Source organism: Heloderma suspectum, chromosome 6, assembly GCF_057233095.1.
Source record: "Heloderma suspectum isolate Gila_16-S chromosome 6, 16-S_ref, whole genome shotgun sequence".
NCBI classification, from domain to species: domain Eukaryota; kingdom Metazoa; phylum Chordata; class Lepidosauria; order Squamata; family Helodermatidae; genus Heloderma; species Heloderma suspectum.
The window spans coordinates 62,673,989-62,693,136 of record NC_139463.1 but is presented as its reverse complement, the minus strand read 5'-3'; the positions used below and the strand labels follow the sequence as shown (position 1 = coordinate 62,693,136).

At 47.0% G+C, this 19,148-nt stretch overlaps 1 protein-coding gene across 1 annotated transcript; it reads left to right on the top strand.

The window, feature by feature from the left end:
- Nucleotides 1-22: 22 nt before the first annotated feature.
- Nucleotides 23-14,804, top strand: LOC146340998 (vomeronasal type-2 receptor 26-like). Its single transcript, XM_084807311.1, has 7 exons — nucleotides 23-40; nucleotides 1,353-1,532; nucleotides 2,795-2,907; nucleotides 5,686-6,517; nucleotides 7,215-7,424; nucleotides 8,174-8,300; nucleotides 13,903-14,804. The coding sequence occupies exons 1-7, from the start codon at nucleotides 23-25 to the stop codon at nucleotides 14,802-14,804; spliced, it is 2,382 nt and encodes a 793-aa protein (XP_084663437.1).
- Nucleotides 14,805-19,148: the final 4,344 nt, after the last annotated feature.

Here is a 19,148-nt window from a genome sequence, read left to right as displayed (position 1 = left end):
TTGCCTGCCCATGCGAGCTACGATGTGGGAGCTACACGATGTATCAGCAACCTCCTGAGAAGTGCTGCAAGGCTGTCCATCACCTTACCAAACTGCAATTGTGCACAGAAGTTGTGTCTTGGTTACATCCGCATATCTAATACATTCAGGGGCCTTTTACTCCTGTAATGTTGAGTCATCGCACCTTTAAGGCATCTGTAGATGCAACATGCGAGTAACCGAGCTGTGATTTCTGCACACAATGGCAGCTCAGTAAGGCAACAGATGGCCTCACAGCACTTCCTGCTGGTCACCAAGTGGGCAAGCAAGCCCCCCGTGGCCCAGCAAGCAGGGTCCAGGTGGTGGTGGTGGTGGGGTCCACCAGACTCCACCCCCTCCTTGGACTCTGACAACAGCCCTAGATGGAGTCCAGGCTTGTTCCAAAATTCATTAGCCCAGATTGATGACTGGGGAAGGGAGAAGTTGGCACGTGGTTATAGCAGTACAGTAGTGGCAGATAAGGCATTGCTGGATGAAATGTCTGGTCTGTCTACAGTTACAACATCTTGCAGGGGGCCGAGGATGTATTAGGATGGTCCACCACCATCACCCAAAGATTCCTGAAAGCTTTTGTTTGGCATGGCTAGTGCCCCTGCCAAGGCTCCAGTCTCACTCCCATGCCTAAGCATCCTCTCTGGTGCTGTGGTGTTCACTGGATTTCAGGAGAACTTCAGGATATGAAGCAGGCCTCAGACCTAGGATAACATGTTGCCTCAATCCCATCACAGAAGTCCCACCTCTACATTGTCAGTGACACCTGCCAAAGTCTAGATATTGTTCTGTGCATTCAGTTGGCAAGAGAGGGTGTGAGGATAGCCCCCAGTGGACCTCCAGCACACCTAAATGGCCCACATGGCTTCCTGAATATACACCTCCAACATTCCTCCATTCTCCCTCCTGAGACATGGAACTTAAATCAACAAAGTTGTTAATAAACAAATAAATTATAATTATGCCGGACTAGATCTCCGATCCAGCAGGGCTCCTCAGATGTTCTTATGAAATGGATCTAGCAAGACTTTGTGTCTGTGTGTCAATAGAACAATCTGAATTTCTCTGAGAATCCTTCGTGGAGATGTCTGGACTAGAAGGTATTCTTTCTTCAAAGGAAGTTGAACCAGGTTGACATTTTAACTCTCCACTGCTTATTAGTTCCATTTGGATCCTCACCCACCTCCCAATGTCACTATCACCATTGCAGGACAATAATCAAGAACTACCAGCACTTCCTGGCCTTGGCGTTCGCCATCTCTGAGCTCAACAAGGATCCGACTCTCCTTCCCAACACGACGCTCGGCTTCTACATCTTTCAGCACATGGACATTGTCAGTGTGATGCATGTGAACAGCCTCGCTATGCTTTCCACTCGGGGGCAAATGTTTCCCAATTATAAATGTGACTGGCAAGATAAACTAGTCTCTGTTATTGGGGGTCTTGACTCCAAATCGTCAAGGGAGATTGCATCCTTAATTAGCATCTACAAGATCCCTCAGGCAAGGAAATTAATCTGGGGACAGATGTGGGGGACCTGCAGAGTTCAGGAACACTCAGATGGACAGTCCAGTCTCTGAGCAGATTTGCCCTTGCAGTGAGTGTGTCACCTTGATTCTGGATAGCAGGCGTAGGGAGCCTTCTGCCTAGGGATGTACGAAACTCTTCCCTGGCTCCGTGCCGGGCAATCCGTGATGGGGGGGAGGCACTCTGTCCCTCCCCCCGGAATCCTCCCCGGCCAGCACCGCTCCACGGCGACTCCGTGGAGCCGCCGGCCAGGGCCGCCCACAGCCGGACATCCAGTCGCTGGGCTGCACAGGGATGCAAATGGCGTAGCTGCTGCCATTTGCGTCCGTGTCTTTAGCCGTGATAGGCTATGTAAATATATACATAGCCTATCATGGCTAAAGACATGGACGCAAATGGCGGCAGCTACAGTGGCCGCCATTTGCATTCCTTCCTATTACTGTGATAGGCTATGTATATATTTATGTAGCCTATCATGGCAAAAGACAGGGCTACACCATTTGTGCTCCTGTCATTTGCCATGATAGGCTATGTAAATATATATGTAGCCTACCACGGCTAAAGACATGGATGCAAATGGCGGCAGCTACGCCATTTGCGTCCCTGCCCTGAGCTGTGATAGGCTATGTAGATACTTATATAGCATATCACGGCTTGCCAGGGACGGAAATGGCAGCTGGCGTAGCAGCCGCCAATTTCGGCTGCAGCACAGCAGCGGCTAAAGCTGCTGGAGCTGCTGCCGCCGCTGCCACTAGAGCCACCGCCGCCGCCAGAGCTGCCGCCACTGGAGCCGCCGTCAGGTAGGCTCTGTTTCGTGGGGCTTTTGTGGGGTGCTGGGGCGGGTTGCTCCGTTCCGCCACGGATTCTGGGGGGCCGAATTCACTGGAATTCGGCCTCCCTGGGATCCGTGGTGGAATTCTCTAACATCCCTACTTCTGACCTTGGCTAAACTGCCATGTGATAACTGTGGTGGTAGCCAGGAATCTCAGGAGGCTATTGATAGGATGGTATTGCTGCCTCCTGTTAAAAAGGCAGTTAGCAGAGAAAAACAAAAGGCAGAACAGAATGAGCATTTACCAGTCCCACATGCATGCAATGCTAAAAACAGGAGACAACACCCTTCTTCAGTGAAGGAAAGGTAAAATGGTTTACTCACAATATTCCTGCATTAAAATGCAGGTGTAAAGTATAGTTTCAAACAGAGTTTTTCAGCCCATTTCTGTGTGTTCTGTAACAGTGGAAGGAGTGGGAGAGAGCAAGAACATACACTCTCAGCAATGGTGAAGGTCACAGAGAGAAGGGCCTAGAGAAAGCCCTAGAAACCTTTGCCAAGGGAGCAATGCAGGGGGGGTAGGTGGCATTCTCAAGGCTTTCTTTTTTTCCCCTTTGGTACTGCCATCCTCCACTTTCAAAAGCACAACAAGTGAGTATAATTGCAGAAACAAAAAAGACAAACACCTACGCAGATTTAATTAGAAGTCCTCAGATATTGCTGGTAGTTTAAATTCAGAAATACTCTTTGGAGCCGTTTGTCCTTATGTCTCCTAATTGCTTAGGAGTTTCAAACAGTGTTCAGTAGATGACACTGTCAGTAGATGACAATCTAAGTGTCTAATCTTAGATTCCAGCCCCTCTGTTTCTCCGCAGAAGCAGCCGTTCTTCCAAGATTTCATCCGGATGGCACTGTAAGCTTCCCCTTTTAATTCCAGGGGAAGATAAAAAGGCTTCTCAACCTTTTCACAACTGCTTGAGATAAACAATCTGTGGAGCTCCACAGTCACTGCAGGACACCATGGCTCCAACTGGGTACCTCCTGTTCAGTCCATTTCTGTGTGTTCTGTCACAGTGGAAAGAGTGGGAGAGAGCAAGAACTCACACTCTCAGCAATGGTGAAGGCCACAGAGAGAAGGGAGATAGGAATGGGAGGAGCAAGAAACCCCACTGTAGGCTATAGAGATCCTCAGTAGGGATGGCTCAGGTGCCAGATTCTGTCTGGGAATCTGGCGGAATTGCCCCTGCCTGCACCCCAAGCCCTGCTTCCCAAGGCCATGCCCCTGCTTGCCCCCTGCCCACGCTTGGTGAATGGCTTGCACTCACCGCGGCAGCCTTGTTGAGCTTTGCGGTCACCATTTTTGAGAAATAAAATGGTGATGGCAAAAATGCACATATTTGCATATGTGCAGAAATGTGCATTTTTGAAAAATGCACATTTTCGTGCATTCGCAAAAATGTGCGTTTGAAAAAGGCACATTTTTGTGCATGCATGAATATGCACATTTTGCTATCTCCATATTATTATTATTATTTTTTTAAATGGTGACCACGGAGCTTGATGAGGCCACCGGAGTGAGTGCGGGCTGCTTGCCGAGTGTGGGAGGGCATCGAGTGCGGTCCCGGGACCAGTGAGTGGGGGCAGGGGCTGCGTGGGCACCTGGAGGACCCGGATGGGGTTGGGTTCGCACATCCTTAATCTGAAGGCTAGCTATGCTCAACACTCCCATGCATTAACTTGCTAACTAACTTGCAGATGAGGCTGCAATATTCCCAACAGCTATTGCATGACTAATCCCAGCCAGCAATAGATCTGTTATATGAGAAAAGGTTTCTGAATGGAAGAAATAACAAGGAGTCTATAAGATTCCTTGTTGTTCTCCCTACAATCAACTAATCTAGCTATGCTTCAAGGAAGTGGGGACCCACCGACCCACAACAATAATAAGACATTTGTCAGTCTTTGATGTGTTGCGCGATCAAAGGCTACTAAACCTAGGAGTGCTCGAAAGTCACTTACCTCGTCTCGCAGCTTGCTTCGCGGTGGGGGGGAGGCACTTCGCTTCTCCCCCCGAAATTCAGGCTGGGGGGGGGAGGCGCCTCGCCTTGCCTCGCCCGGCCGAAATTCAGGCCGGGGGGGAGGTGCCTTGCCTTGCCCGGCCACGAAATAAAAAGTTAAAAAAAAATGCCCCCGTGATAGGCTACGTGATGATTTACGTAGCCTATCACGGCTAGATCTGCAAAGTCAGCCATGATAGGCTATGTTAATCGTCACGTAGCCTATCACGGGTGACTTAAAAAAAAAAAAAAGCACGTACGCAAATGGCAGCCCCCATAGGGAGCCGCCATTCGCGTTCCTTATTTGGTCGCTGTAGTCTACGTAAAGATTTACGTAGACTATGGTGAAAATAACGGCAACGCAAACAGCGTTGCCCTTATTTTCGCCGTAGTCTACGTAATCTTTACGTAGACTACAGCGACCAAATAAGGAACGGGAATGGTGGCTCCCTATGGGGGCCACCATTAGCCGTACGCGCTTTTTTTTTTTTTAAGTCACCCTTGATAGGCTACGTGACGATTTACGTAGCCTATCACAGCTGACTTTGCAAATCTAGCTGTGATAGGCTACATTAATCGTCACGTAGCCTATCATGGGGGCGTTTATTTTTTTTAAACTTTTCTTGGAATGGCGGCGGCAGCCGGTCGAAAGACCGGCGGCCACCCCCGCCCCTGTCGAAGCCCTGCCGAACCACCGCTGCGACCCACCACCAGGAGCAACATTCGGGAAAGGTAAGTCCCATCCGGGGGGGGGGTGCGGGGGGCAGGGGGGTGCGGAGAATTTTTCCCCGAAACTACTTCGGGGGGCCAAATACATTGGCACTCGGCCCCCTGAAGTTTCAGCGAGAAATTCTCTGACACCCCTAACTAAACCTGATGCTTCATCTAGCAGTATAAGAGGCAGTATGCCTATGGACACCAACTGTTGGGGAACATGACTGGAAGAGTGTTCGTACACTCATGTCCTCCTTCTGGGTTTCACATGGGGGCAGCTGGTTGGCCACTGTGTGAACAGAATGCTGGACTAGAGGGACCTTTGGTCTGATCCTGCATGGCTCTTCTTATGTTCTTAAATTCATATTAAATAGCCTGCTTTTCAGCCACATGCTTAAGGATTGATATTTAGATATCCATCTTCCTTCAAGAAAACATTCCATGCATCAGAAGTGGTCTGATGCAAGAAATGTTTTCCTGTAGTCCATGGAAGCGAATGCCATAAAAATGTCTCAGTCTTTAAAATGCCACAAAATTCTGCTGCATCCGTCTAACAGAACATCTCTTTCTTCAGCTTGGCTATAGCTTGTTGAACCTTGTTCAGGGAGAGAAAAGGGCATTTCCTTTTTTCTACCGGATCAATCCCAGTGAAGTTCCTCAGTGTGTGGGCTTAGTCAGGCTGTTCCTCCATTTCCACTGGAACTGGATTGGGCTGGTTGTTCACAGTGATGACCATGGTGAGAATTTCATCCAGACACTGACACCGATGCTCAAGCAGAAGGACGTCTGTGTGGTGATCACAGAAATGTTCAAGTCAACAGACCCAGTCCATCTGCTTCGAGTGAAAACTGGATCTATTCCTAGCTCTTGGTTTGAGCCCCAAGTGATGGTTGTCCTTGGGGACATGACTGTTATAGTACAGTTAGCAACGTGGTTGCGTAATCATGAAGAAAAGACCAAGGCCCCTTTTAGGAAGGTTTGGATCATGACATCCCATTGGGAAACTGATGTGACACGATCCCTCTGGGGCTGGCGATATCTAAGAGCCATCCATGGTGCTTTGCACTTCCGAGTTCACAGAAGGGATGTGCCAAAATTCAAGGATTTTCTCTTAGCTTTAGATCCACTCCGACCACAAGGAGACGTCTTTCTCCATGACTGGTGGGAAAGAGCGTTTGACTGTAAGTTTCTGAATTCCGGCCAAATCTCTCCATGGGGAGACACTAGCTGCACTGGAGAGGAGACACTAGAAGAAATGCCAAACTCTTTATTCGATATGAGCATGTCCAGTCGCAGCTACAGCGTCTACAATGGTGTTCATTCCGTGGCACGTGCGCTACGTGCCGTGTCCTCATCTGGAGCCAGATGTGCAATGACAGGGGAAGGCACGGGGCTTCTGAATATTCAGCCCTGGCAGGTAACATCCTCCTTCAGCTTTGGTAATCTTACAAAAGGTTCCTTTTTGATTTCTCAGATACTGGAAGCAAAGTGTGAGCCTGGGAGAAGGGCTGTTAGGCCATTCTAAAGCTCCAAAGGAAGGCATTCCCCATAGATATTCTTTCATGACCATCATTCCCATTAAAGGGTATTAAGAACTGAGTAAGGAGGAAAGGAGACCTATCGTGCTTTTGTAATAATTTTGCATTTCCAACTGTGAATATTGAGGTGGGGAATCAGGCAAGTCTTCACCCTGAACACATAGTTCCAGTCTACAAAGCAGGATTGGTCCCCATCCAATCCTCAGAAACAAACAGCAGGCAGCTCCCCCCGCCCCATGTTGGTTCTTGACAGCCAGCTGAAGCCCCCCAGGTGTTGTTCTCCTTGCTGCTATGAGCAAACCCCCTCCAACTCCCACTCCAAGATATGGAGGTGGGTTGTAGCAAGCAGACAACTGCCAAAGAGCCCAAAACACTGGGCAAACATATTTGAGCTGATAGTGCCCATAGAAAATGCACCTCAAGCATTAAACTAAACTATTTAATAAAGGACAACAACAGCAGCAGCAGCAGCAGCAGCAACAACAACAGCAGCAGTCTCCTAACTTGTTGGCTGCCACAGTATGTTGGTAACTCAGTCACATTAACCATGTTTTCTAAGTCTCTTTTCTGTTTCAGATTCTCGCCTCTTTGAGGAGCATCCGCTTTAACAACAGCGCTGGAGATGAAGTCTCTTTCAGTGAAAATGGCAAGAGATATGATATCCTGAACTGGGTCTTCTTCCCAAATGGATCTGTTTATCCTGTGAACGTTGGAGGAGTGGATTCAGGGGCTCCCCCAGGCCAAGACTTTACTATTCGTTCTGATGCAATTGTGTGGGCTAAAGAGGTGGGACTGAAGTGAAAGTTCTGGGGTCATGGGACAAGGAAAGAATCTTGCAGTTCTGTCCTTGAGAACAGAAGCTGTCTTTCTAGAAGAGACCAAAGGCCAGGGAGGGATTGTTGGCTGGTGGTAAAGAACCATCTTGGCACGCAAGATGCTTGGGACTCCCAGATTCAGTCCCAGGCATCTCCAGGTAGGGTTGGAAAAAAGGCCCTTGTCTGATACCTTGGAGAGGAGCAGCCAAGTCAGTTCAGGCAATACTGAGTGAGGTGGACCAAGGATCAGACTCTGTTGAAGGCAGCTGCCAAGGTTCCTGGTTTTGTCTAAGAACGTATTTTGTATCAGCCTCTGCCCCAATTGTGAAGGAGGCACCCAACCAGGAGCTCCATGCCTCATTCGGCATGGAGTGGGGGCGGTTGGTGGGGAGGACTCTGTGATGTCATGGAGGGGATTTTTGGCTGGTGGGGGAGCTCATCCTCTTGATGTCGTCAGCATTAAGCCGCTTCCAGCATTCCAATTTCTGTCTCCCTTATGAACTCCTTTTGTGGTGGTTCTAAGTAACCTGCAGACATCCAGAAGATATTTGGCCCTCCAAAATTGCCGATCCTATCCATCATATCATGGGGAAGTCTGCTGAGTGAATCTGTTACCTATGACTGCTGTGAACTGCCTAGAGTGCCTCAGCTATTGGGCAGTATAAAAATGTAATAACTAACTAAATAAAATATCTTCAACTGTTTGTCTTTTCCTTTTAGAAGATGCCCATTGCGAGGTGTGTGGAGAGGTGCTCTCCAGGGCACTGGAGAAAAGTTCCAGAAGGTAAGCAGGTTTGCTGCTACAGATGTGATCGTTGTTCGGAAGGGACAATTTCTACCCGGACAGGTACTTCAAACTTTGAGAGCCAGTATGTTCTCAAAGTGCAGAACATACTGGGGTCAGAGTGGAGCAGGGACAAAGGGAACATCATAGACAAGGAGAAGAGTCCACCATTTCCCCTAGGAACATTTTCTCTATAAAAACCATAATGGATTGCATGCCTCTGTGGTGTACTGTTTTGCGAAGTATTCACAATGTATTGAAGAAATCTGCACGTACAGAATCGGTTGGGGTTTCATCCGTATCCTCATTGGCTCAGCTTTTCTATGTGGGATGTTTTAAGGACTATGTCTCCATTCTTGGACAGTGATGTTGTTGTGTTTGCATCAGACCTGAAGCTCTTTGGGCAGAATGCTGATCAGGGCAGGTGGTCGGTCATCCTGGTAGCAATGCGGCATGCTCGACAGATTGCCCTTCTATCCATTGTGGGTTTTGTAACACGTTCTTCAACATCCGTACCAACACATCTTCTCAGAGGACAGCCCATGAGTGGTGGTGTAGTGGCAAATCCGGAAGTGCCGGGTCCCTTCGTGACAGCCACAGCCACGCCCCCTTCTAAGATTGTACAACCTTGTAAGATATACAGCTGTCACCCGGGATCCAAAAACAGCGCAGCTGAGAGTAAGGCAGGGGCATTTCCATTGGATGTCTGTGTGATAAATCCTAAAAACTGGCACAAACCAACCCTTACAATGAATATTAACAATTCAGGAGCTGAACAAGACATCATCTTGCTTCTCATTTGCGCCACCCATCTGCCTCCATCTTTTTCGTGTTCATCAAGATGTGAAAGAAACTTTCTCATAACATTTCTCCAGCCCCCCCACCCAATAAAGCACAAAAAGCCACCAATCCTAAACACACTTACTGAGGGAGCTGTTGTATTGCTGTGGCCCTGTGCTCCTTCCCTGCCCTGGGATTGTGGGAGTGGGATAGGATGGTGCTCTAGCTGGCTCTGGCTGCTGGTACTGGGGTATAGTTTGGAGAACTGCCAAGAACAAGAGTAAGCATCGGGAGTTGTAAGGATGATGCATTAATAGCCCCCCCAAAACCTCAGTTTGTTGTTCAGTCATTAAGTCATGTCCGACTCTTCGTGACCCCATGGACCATAGCACGCCAGGCCTTCCTGTCCTCCACTCTCTCCCGGAGCATGCTCAAGTCCATATTCATTGCATCGGTGATGCTATCTAGCCATCTCATCCTCTGCCGTCCCCTTCTCCTTTTGCCTTCAGTCTTTCCCAGCATCAGGGTCTTTTCCAGGGAGTTTTCTCTTCGCATTAGGTGGCCAAAATATTGGAGCTTCAGCTTCATTATCTGTCCTTCCAATGAGCAGCCAGGGCTTATTTCCTTTAGGATGGACTGATTTGACCTCCTTGCAGTCCAGGGGACTCGTAAGAGTCTTCTCCAGCACCACAGTTCAAAAACATCAATTCTTCAGCACTCAGCCTTCCTTATAGTCCAGCTCTCACAGCCATATGTTACTACTGGGAAAACCATAGCTTTGATTAGACGGACCTTTGTTGGCAAGGTGATGTCTCTGCTTCTTACTATGCTGTCTAGGTTTGCCAAGGAGCAAGCATCTTTTATTTTCATGGTACAGTCACTGTCTGCGGTGATCTTGGAGCCCAAGAAAATAAAATCTGTCACTACTTCCATGTCTTCCCCTTCTATATGCCAGGAAGTGATGGGGCCAGATGTCATGATCTTAGTTTTTTTTAATGTTGAGTTTCAAACCAGCTTTTGGACTCTCCTCTTCCACCCTCAACAAGAGGCTCTTTCGATCCTCTTCGCTTTCTGCCATTAGGGTGGTATTGTCTGCATATCTGAGGTTGTTGATAATTCTCCCGGCAATCTTAATTCCGACCTGTGATTCATCCAACCTGGCATTTCTCATGATATACTCTGCATATAAGTTAAATAAACAGGGCGACAATACGCAGCCTTGTCATACTCCTTTCCCAATTTTGAACCACTCGGTTGTTCCATGTCTGGTTCTTACTGTTGCTTATTGACCCTCGTACTGCTTTCTCAGGAGACAGGTAAGGTGGTCTGGTACTCCCATCTCTTTAAGAATTTGCCACAGTTTGTTATGATCCACACGATCAAAGGCTTTAGCGTAGTCAATGAAGCAGAAATAGTCATTTTTCTGGAATTCTCTTGCTTTCTCCATTATCCAGCGAATGTTGGCGATTTGATCTCTAGTTCCTCTGCCTCTTCGAAACCCTGCTTCTACTTCCGGTAGTTCTCAGTTCACATACTGCTGAAGCCTAGCTTGTAGGATTTTGAGCATCACCTTGCTGGCATGTGAAATGAGCGCAACTGTGCGGTAGTTTGAACACTCTTTGGCGTTGCCCTTCTTTGGAATTGGAATGTAAACTGACCTTTTCCAGTCTTGTGGCCACTGTTGAGTGTTCCAGATTTGTTGGCATATTGAGTGCAGCACTTTAACAGCATCATCTTTGAGGATTTTCAATAGCTCAGCTGGAATACTGTCATCTCCACTAGCTTTGTTGTTACTAATGCTTCCTAAGGCCCACTTGACTTCACTCTCGAGGATGTCCGGCTCAAGTTCAGTGACCGCACTATCATGGCTATCAGGGACACTCAGATCTTTCCTGTATAGTTCTTCTGTGTATTCTTTCCACCTCTTCTTAATTTCATCTGCTTCTGTTAGGTCCCTGCCTTCTTTGTCCTTTATCATGCCCGTCTTTGCACAAAATGTTCCCTTGACATCTCTGATTTTCTTGAAAAGATCTCTAGTCTTCCCCATTCTGTTGTTTTCCTCGATTTCTTTGCATTGTTCATTTAAGAAGGCCTTCTTGTCTCTCCTTGCTATTCTCTGGAACTCTGCATTCAGTTGGGTATATCTTACCCTTTCTCCCTTGCTTTTCACTTCCCTTCTTTCCTCAGCTACTTGTAAAGCCTCATCAGACAGCCACTTTGCTTTCTTGAATTTATTTTTCTTTGGGATGGATTTCGTTGCTGCCTCCTGAACAATGTTACGGACCTCCATCCATAGCTCCTCAGGCACTCCGTCTATCAGGTCTAATCCCTGAAATCTATTCCTCACCTCCACTGTATATTCATCAGGGATATGATTGAGGTCATACCTGAATGGTTTAGTGGTTTTCCCTACGTTCTTCAATTTAAGCCGAAATTTTGCAAGAAGCAGCTCATGATCTGAGCCACAGTCAGCTCCAGGTCTTGTTTTTACTGACTGTATGGAGCTTCTCCATCTTTGGCTGCAAAGTACATAATCATTCTGATTTCGATATTGACCATCTGGTGATGTCCATGTGTAGAGTTGCCTCTTGTGCTGTTGGAAAAGAGTGTTTGCTATGATCAGCGTGTTGTCTTGGCAAAACTCTATTAGCCTTTGTCCTGCTTCATTTTGTACACCAAGGCCATGCTTGCCTGTTATCCCGGTGATTTCTTGACTTCCTACTTTAGCATTCCAATCCCCTATGATGAAGAGGACATCTTTTTTTGGTGTTAGTTCTAGAAGGTGTTGTAGGTCTTCATAGAACCGATCAACCTCAGCTTCTTCGGCCTCAGTGGTTGGGGCATAGACTTGAATTACTGTGATGTTGAATGGTTTGCCTTGGATTCGTACTGAGATCATTCTATCGTTTTTGAGATTGTACCCCAGTACTGCTTTTCCCACGCTTTTATTGACTATGAGTGCTACTCCATTTCTTCTAAGGGATTCTTGCCCACAGTAGTAGATATGATGGTCACCTGAATTAAATTCGCCCATGCCTGTCCATTTTAGTTCACTGATTCCCAAGATGTCGATGTTCAATCTTGCCATCTCATGTTTGACCACCTCCAGCTTACCTTGATTCATTGATCTTACATTCCAGGTTCCTAAACAATATTGTTCTTTACAGCATCGGACTTTCTTTTCACCACCAGACGCATCTACAGCTGAGTGTCCTTTCGGCTTTGGCCTAGCCACTTCACTCTTTCTGGCACTACTTGGAAATTCCCTCTGCTCTTTCCCAGTGGTATATTGGATACCTTCTGACCTGAGGGGCTCATCTTCCAGCGTCATATCTTGTAGTCTTGTGATACGTTCCATGGGGTTTTCTTGGCAAGAATACTGGAGTGGGTTGCCATTTCCTTCTCCAGTGGACCACATTTTGTCAGAACTCTCCACCATGGCCTGTCCGTCTTGGGTGGCCCTGCATGGCATAGCTTATAGCTTCACTGAGTTACGCAAGCCCCTTCGCCACAAGGCATGTAAATCAGCTTTATGTGTGTTTTTAAATAAAAGGTACAAAACAATGGGAGCATATTTTCAAGAGGAGGACAAGGGTCTAGGCCATTCACATCTCCACACCCTTACTTCCTAAAGGCTCATTATATCTAGGGATGGGTGGATCACTTACCCTGTTCGGGGGGGGGGGTCTGCAGAGGGGGGGTGATCTGGTCCTCCCCCCCAGAATCTGTCCAGGCCAGCTCCAGTCCGTCTTGATCCTGTGTAGCTGGCCGCCAGCTCCGCGCTGAAGGTGAATGTTGATACGGCCGGCAGGCATTTACGGCTGCATTTATGGCTGCATTTAGGCTAATTTATGGCTGCATTTAGGCTAATCTACCAGCTTTATGGCTGCAAATGGCACTCACCACACCATTTGCGTCCGGATCCTGACTTACAGCGATACAGCATGGCAATGGCTGCTGGCCGTATTGACATTCGCCAGGGACGCGGCTGGCTCCGCAGGATCAAGGCAGCAATGGATCCGACCCAGAAGGATTCCGCGCGGAGGTGGAGGTGAGTGCTCCATTCTGCCATGGGCCCCAATGGGGTCTCATTGGGGTCCGTGGCGGATTTCTCCCCCATCCCTAATTATATCTAAATGGTGTGAGGAAAAAGGAGAACATAATGATAATGATGATGATGATGATAATAATAACTTGTATAATCAAAAATTAATCAAAAACTTGTATAATCAAAAATTAATCAAAAACTTGTATAATCAAAAAATCAAACAGCGATGTAACTTTAGGTTACAAATTAAGTTTAAATGTAGAGTGTAAGCTCCTTGGGGCAGAAACCTGACTTTTTTGCTCATGATTCTGTGTAAAGAACCAGAAGAGCCAGCCGCCAGCCGCCCGCACTCCCTTCCTCTGCCACCTCCCCCTCCCCTAGCAGACTGTGACCCAGCGGGGGGGCGGCTTCAATAATAGTGCAGGAGCAAAGCCCTGGTGCGACCTGCCACCACTACACCGCTGGCCATGAGCTGAAGACAGTGGCAGTTGTGTGTTTATTTGGCCATTCAGAAGGCACAACATGTTACGGGTCGGTTCGGTTGCTGCAGTTACACGTTTTTCATCTTTAGTTACTTAATTTTGATCTTTTTTACTGTGCAGAACATTGAACATGAGTCCTGCACAGGGGGCTATCATGTGAAAAAAGAAATGAAAAAGAAGCCTTTTGTTCCTTGTTAAAATTCTGGTCTTATGAAATATTGCTGCTGTTTATAGAGAAAATAGGAGTTTTATGATACACTAGAGATATTTGCAGCACCTTATTTGTGTGTTGGCCAACACAAAATGAACATCTATGTCATGTTTGAGATGCTTCAATAGTTGTTGCTCATTCTAGATGCAGATCACTGTTCCCCATGCCCAGAAGATCAACACCCAAACAGGAACCAAGACCAGTGTATCCCCAAGAAGATTCACTTCCTTTCCTATCAAGAGACTCTGGGGTCCGTTTTAACTTCTCTCACCCTTTTCTTCTCTCTGATCACATCTCTTGTCCTGGCAACCTTCATTAAACACCGTGAGACGCCAATCGTCAAAGCCAACAACCGAGACCTCACCTATGTGCTCCTCCTCTCCCTCCTGCTCTGCTTCCTCTGCTCCTTCCTCTTCGTTGGTCAACCCAGGAAGGTCACCTGTCTTCTCCGTCAAATTGCTTTTGGCATCACCTTCTCTTTTGCTGTTTCTTCTATTTTGGCAAAAACTGTCATGGTGGTTCTGGCCTTCATGGCTACCAAGCCAGGAAACATGGCCAGAAAACTCTTGGGGAGACAACTGACAAATGGCATTGTGCTGGTCTGTCCCCTCATCCAAGCTGTGATCTGTGCTGCCTGGCTACTGACCTCTCCCCCATTCCCAAACTTGGACTTCCATTCCCTGGCCGGAGAGATCATCGTGGAATGTAATGAAGGCTCGGTCTCCATGTTTTACACTGTCCTGTGTTACATGGGTTTTCTGGCTCTTGTCAGCTTCACGGCGGCTTTCCTAGCGAGGAAATTGCCCGACAGCTTCAATGAAGCCAAGTTTATCACCTTCAGCATGCTGGTGTTTTGCAGTGTTTGGGTCTCTTTTGTGCCCACCTCCCTGAGCACCAAGGGGAAGTTCATGGTGGCCGTGGAGGTCTTCTCCATCTTGGCTTCTGGGGCTGGTCTGCTGGGTTGCATCTTCCTCCCCAAGTGCTACATTATTGTTCTGCGGCCCAATCTCAATTGCAGAGATCATCTAAACAGAAAAAAATATTAAGGAATCTAATATTTCACTTGCATTCTAACTAGAGATGCAACATTTCTGGAAAAATTATGAAGCATGGGGGAAAAAAACCTGTTTTTTGTTTTTATTTTCCAGAAAAAAACAAAAGGTTTGGGGAAAATAGGAAAATAAGCAATACTTAATTTTTATTTATATAAAATCATATTCCTCATATTCCGTCATATTCCTAAAGTTGTAGTATGTAGAACCTGGCTTGCTCAGAAAATTATCGTTACACTTAAAAATTTAAAAGGTAAATTCAGTTTGTAAATGTGTAATTTGAGTAAACTATGCTTTTAAATTTAATGTACCAAACATGATAATTTAAGGAGCAAACCAAGTTATTGTGGGTGGCCCAACTGGTCGGGAACACTACTTTGTGCATTTTTCCATAAGGGCAAGAAGTCAGTTTTTTGGATATCGCTAAGCTCCACCTTGTCCGCTCTGCCCCAAATTTTGCATGTAGACAGCTACAGTAATTTGCTAGGGGACAGCAAGGTTTGGTGCATGAGAAAGCTTATCAAGGGATGTTATTGGGGGAAACGATTCACCGCTCATGAAGGGCCTCATGGACAGAAGTTAGCATTGCCCTGTGAGATATAGGTTTGTGGGGAGTTTTTCTAGTGCATAGGCTATGAGAGAAAAAAAGTTGAATGTGAAAATTCAAGAAAAAAAGAGTTTAAAGGCATTGCCAACTGCCTGTCTCGCAAAATATGGGTGGAAAGCAGCCAAATTTGCCAGGCTGGAAGAGAATGGGCTAATTAGTAGTGAGGGCAACATCCAGAAAGTTTGGTCAAGGACTGGGGGAGATACGAGCTTCCCCCCAAATCCCATTTGTTTGTATTGAGGGAAGTCAGCTGGAGCCTTCGGAATGATCATCGTGAGCAGTGGCGTGTGGCGGGGTGGGGTGTGAAGGGCCCCTCTGCAGCCTATGGCGGGGCAGCTTGGTCCAGGTCAGTCAGTCACGGCCGGGAGAGGGCGTTACAGGGGCTCTGCCCTGCTCCTGAGGAAGGGTGGTTGATCCGCGTGTTTTGTTTCCCTGGGGTTGTGCCTGAATAAATAGGGGTGAGGGGGATGCATTCAAATGCGTGCTGCCACATGGTGTAACGATGCACTTGGGCTTGGTGGGTTTGTGTGGGTTGGGGGAGGGATTTGCAAACTGACACATTCTTGCGTGTGTGTGTTTTTGTATATAGTGCTTGGTGTGGGTGGATTCCTTCCTTAAATCCTTTTCAATTTATGGTGCTGCAACCTAAGACGACAGGTACTACTTCGATGATGATGATGATAGAATACACATTGGCACTATTTGCTTGTGTGTGCCAAGTCCTTTCAAAAGATGGGATATAAACAGGAGTCCTTTTAAATGATGGGATATAAACAGGAGTCCTTTCAAAAGATGGGATATAAACAGGAGTCCTTTTAAATGATGGGATATAAACAGGAGTCCTTTCAAAAGATGGGATATAAACAGGAGTCCTTTTGAATGATGGGATATAAACAGGAGTCCTTTCAAAAGATGGGATATAAACAGGAGTCCTTTTAAATGATGGGATATAAACAGGAGTCCTATGGAGGTCTACTCAGAAGTACATCTCACTGAATTCAGTGGGACTTACTCCCATGTAAGCATGTGTATGTGAACAGGGTTTCTTCCTCCCCCCAGCAGTTTCAATAAGTGGGCTCTGCCACAAACTGCTTTCTCTGTGTTGTTATCCTGGAGAAATGTCTGGGAGGGGGCAGGGTTGGTGGGCTGAACTGTGTGGGAAAATGTGTATAGCAGAATAGGTGCCCTTGGGTCCACTTCTGGTGACCCCCTTGGTTCTTCCTCCAGTGCCCCCCCTTTCTGCCCCCAGTTAGATTGGCCATGAGCCTTCACTGCAGAGACCTAGGTATTACCCCCCAACTGCACCTCCAACTGCCTCCCCAGCCTGGAGTTCCCAACCAAGCTCCCGCCAGCTCCCCCCATCATGGCCAACCAGACCCTCTACCCCTGGCATGAACCCTGACCCCAGACACCCATCTCTAGCATGAGTTCCCACCCAGCAGATACAGACATGAGCTCCTCCCCAAACTGGAGCCCCTCCTCCAGGCCCCCACCCCCGGCACAAACTCTCTCCCACAGGCGCCCACTCCCACCATGAACTATGCCTTAGAGGGGGAATACACTGTGATTACGGTATTCTGAGCCATTGTGTGTGGGGATGGGTTGGTGTATCCCCATGCTCTAGATGTGGGGAAATCTTCTTTGACAACTCCAGTGTTGATAAACACCAGAATCGCCACACCCTTCCTAACAAAACTTGTGATATCAGGGCAAAACCTGTGGTGGCCTGTGAGTTATGGTTGAACTGAACACACAAGAGCTGGGAGGTCATTTTTCCAACCATAACGCCAGCCCCCTTTCAAACCACAGTGCACCTTGGGAAAAGGGACCAGCACATGTGAGGCAAGTGACTGGAAAAATGGTTGGGAAAATGATTTCCCAGATTTGTGTGTTCAGTTCATCCATAACGCACAAATCACTGTAGGTTTTGCCACTGATACATAACATAGTTTTGGTTTCTATTTAATGTCAGACCGTAGGAAACATCAGCAAGTAGTCCCTGAAACTTCTGAATCATCCTAGAAGCTGGAAGAAGCAGGAAGAACTGGAGGCAGAGGAAGACGTCTGTTCCTGTTTGTAAGAAAGTTTAGTGAAATTCCTAAGCCGGTTCCTGTTTGTGCGGTGAAGCTCAGGGAAATCTGATCTGAAGGAAAAGCTATTGAGATTTTATTTATCTGGGAAAGACTCGGCTTAGGAATGGGAAGCAACCATATTTCTTTTAAGAAACTTCCAGCAATCTCAACTTATTATCTGAAGTGCGACATTTTATTCAAATCTTCTGTAAATAATTTCACTTAACGAACACCTTATTTTTTTGTTCATTTTGTAAGGTGGTCTGTGGTGGTAGTGTCAATCCCGTGCCTTCATCACAGGCACCAGGCAACTGAGTTTCTTTTCGGTAGAGAGGCTTTCTTCTAGTGGCAGCAGTTAACGGGTTTTATCGCTGAGGCAGCATTCACGAGTGGTGCGGTCTGAGAACTCATTAAAAATGGCGGCAGTAAGTTCTATGGACCTAAGCCTCAAAGTTAATTTTAAATGAAGAAAAGGCACATGGATGGGATGTCCCGCATGCTGCTCCCTTGCATCAGGAGACAACGACTCGGTAACCTACAGTGGTGGGCTTCAGCTTACAGCTACATTGACTGCTGCAGCATCTAACTAGAAAAAGCCCAGGAATACCGGACTGTGGAACAAAAATCAAACTGTCAAGAATGCACATTGTCTTCCACCACGTTATGATATGGTCACTCTACTCACATTTTGGGAAATTGACCATGACTCGGATCCTGCCTAAATGTTTGCAAGTTAAAGATCTATTAGGTCAATGATTTTAATAAGGAATGGAAGAAATCTCTATGCTGGGAATCTTACAAGGAGAATTAGAACACACACACATTTTACCCATGGCTTCATTATTTCCAGACATTTTACATGTTAGCCTTTTTATAGAAGTGTTCTTATTACATAGTTCTTAGAAACTGTTTTGGGGGGAAGTAAAGGCCAGGTAACAATATGTAAAACCTTGTCTTAAATTCTAAAATAAAATATTTCATAATCCAAAGCGCTTCAATTTTTCCAATTCTTAAAACAAAACAAAACACCCAAAGAAGAAACAGTCCATGGAAAAGAATGAGGAAAAAGTGTCCCCCTCCCATTTTCCAGTTTTTTGGAGGCCTACACATCTCTAATTCTAAATATTCATCCGGATTCCCTATCACATTGGTCTGTAGAGGGGGCTGGATGAGTGATGTTAAGCCCTTTTCAATATTCTCCAGGAAAACGTGTGGAGGAGGATGCCATGAACAGCCTTGGGATGTTTGTAGGAGGGAACCAGCTGCAGCCTTACGTGAGAGAGCCTTACGTGCCCCCGGCTCTCTGAATGTCACAGAATCATGAACTTGGGAGGTGCCTTGGAGGTCATCTACTCCAGCCCCTTGCACAGTGCATGCCCTGCAATGCAGAATGCAGCTACAGCATCCCTGACAGGCGGCTGAACAGCCTCCCCATAAACACCTCCAACGAAGGAGAACCCGCCTCCTCCCGTGGCTGTCCAGTTCTCAGCTAAACAACGGCCACCCGACAAGGGAGTCAGTCCAACCCCTGCCCTGATCTATAGCAGACCTGGGAGAAGGTCAGTGATATGTACTCTCGGGTGTACCGTGGGTCAGTTCCTGGTTTTGAACCTTGGCAGCTCCTGGGCAGCAAAGCTGGGTGGCGTTTGTGCTAAGCCC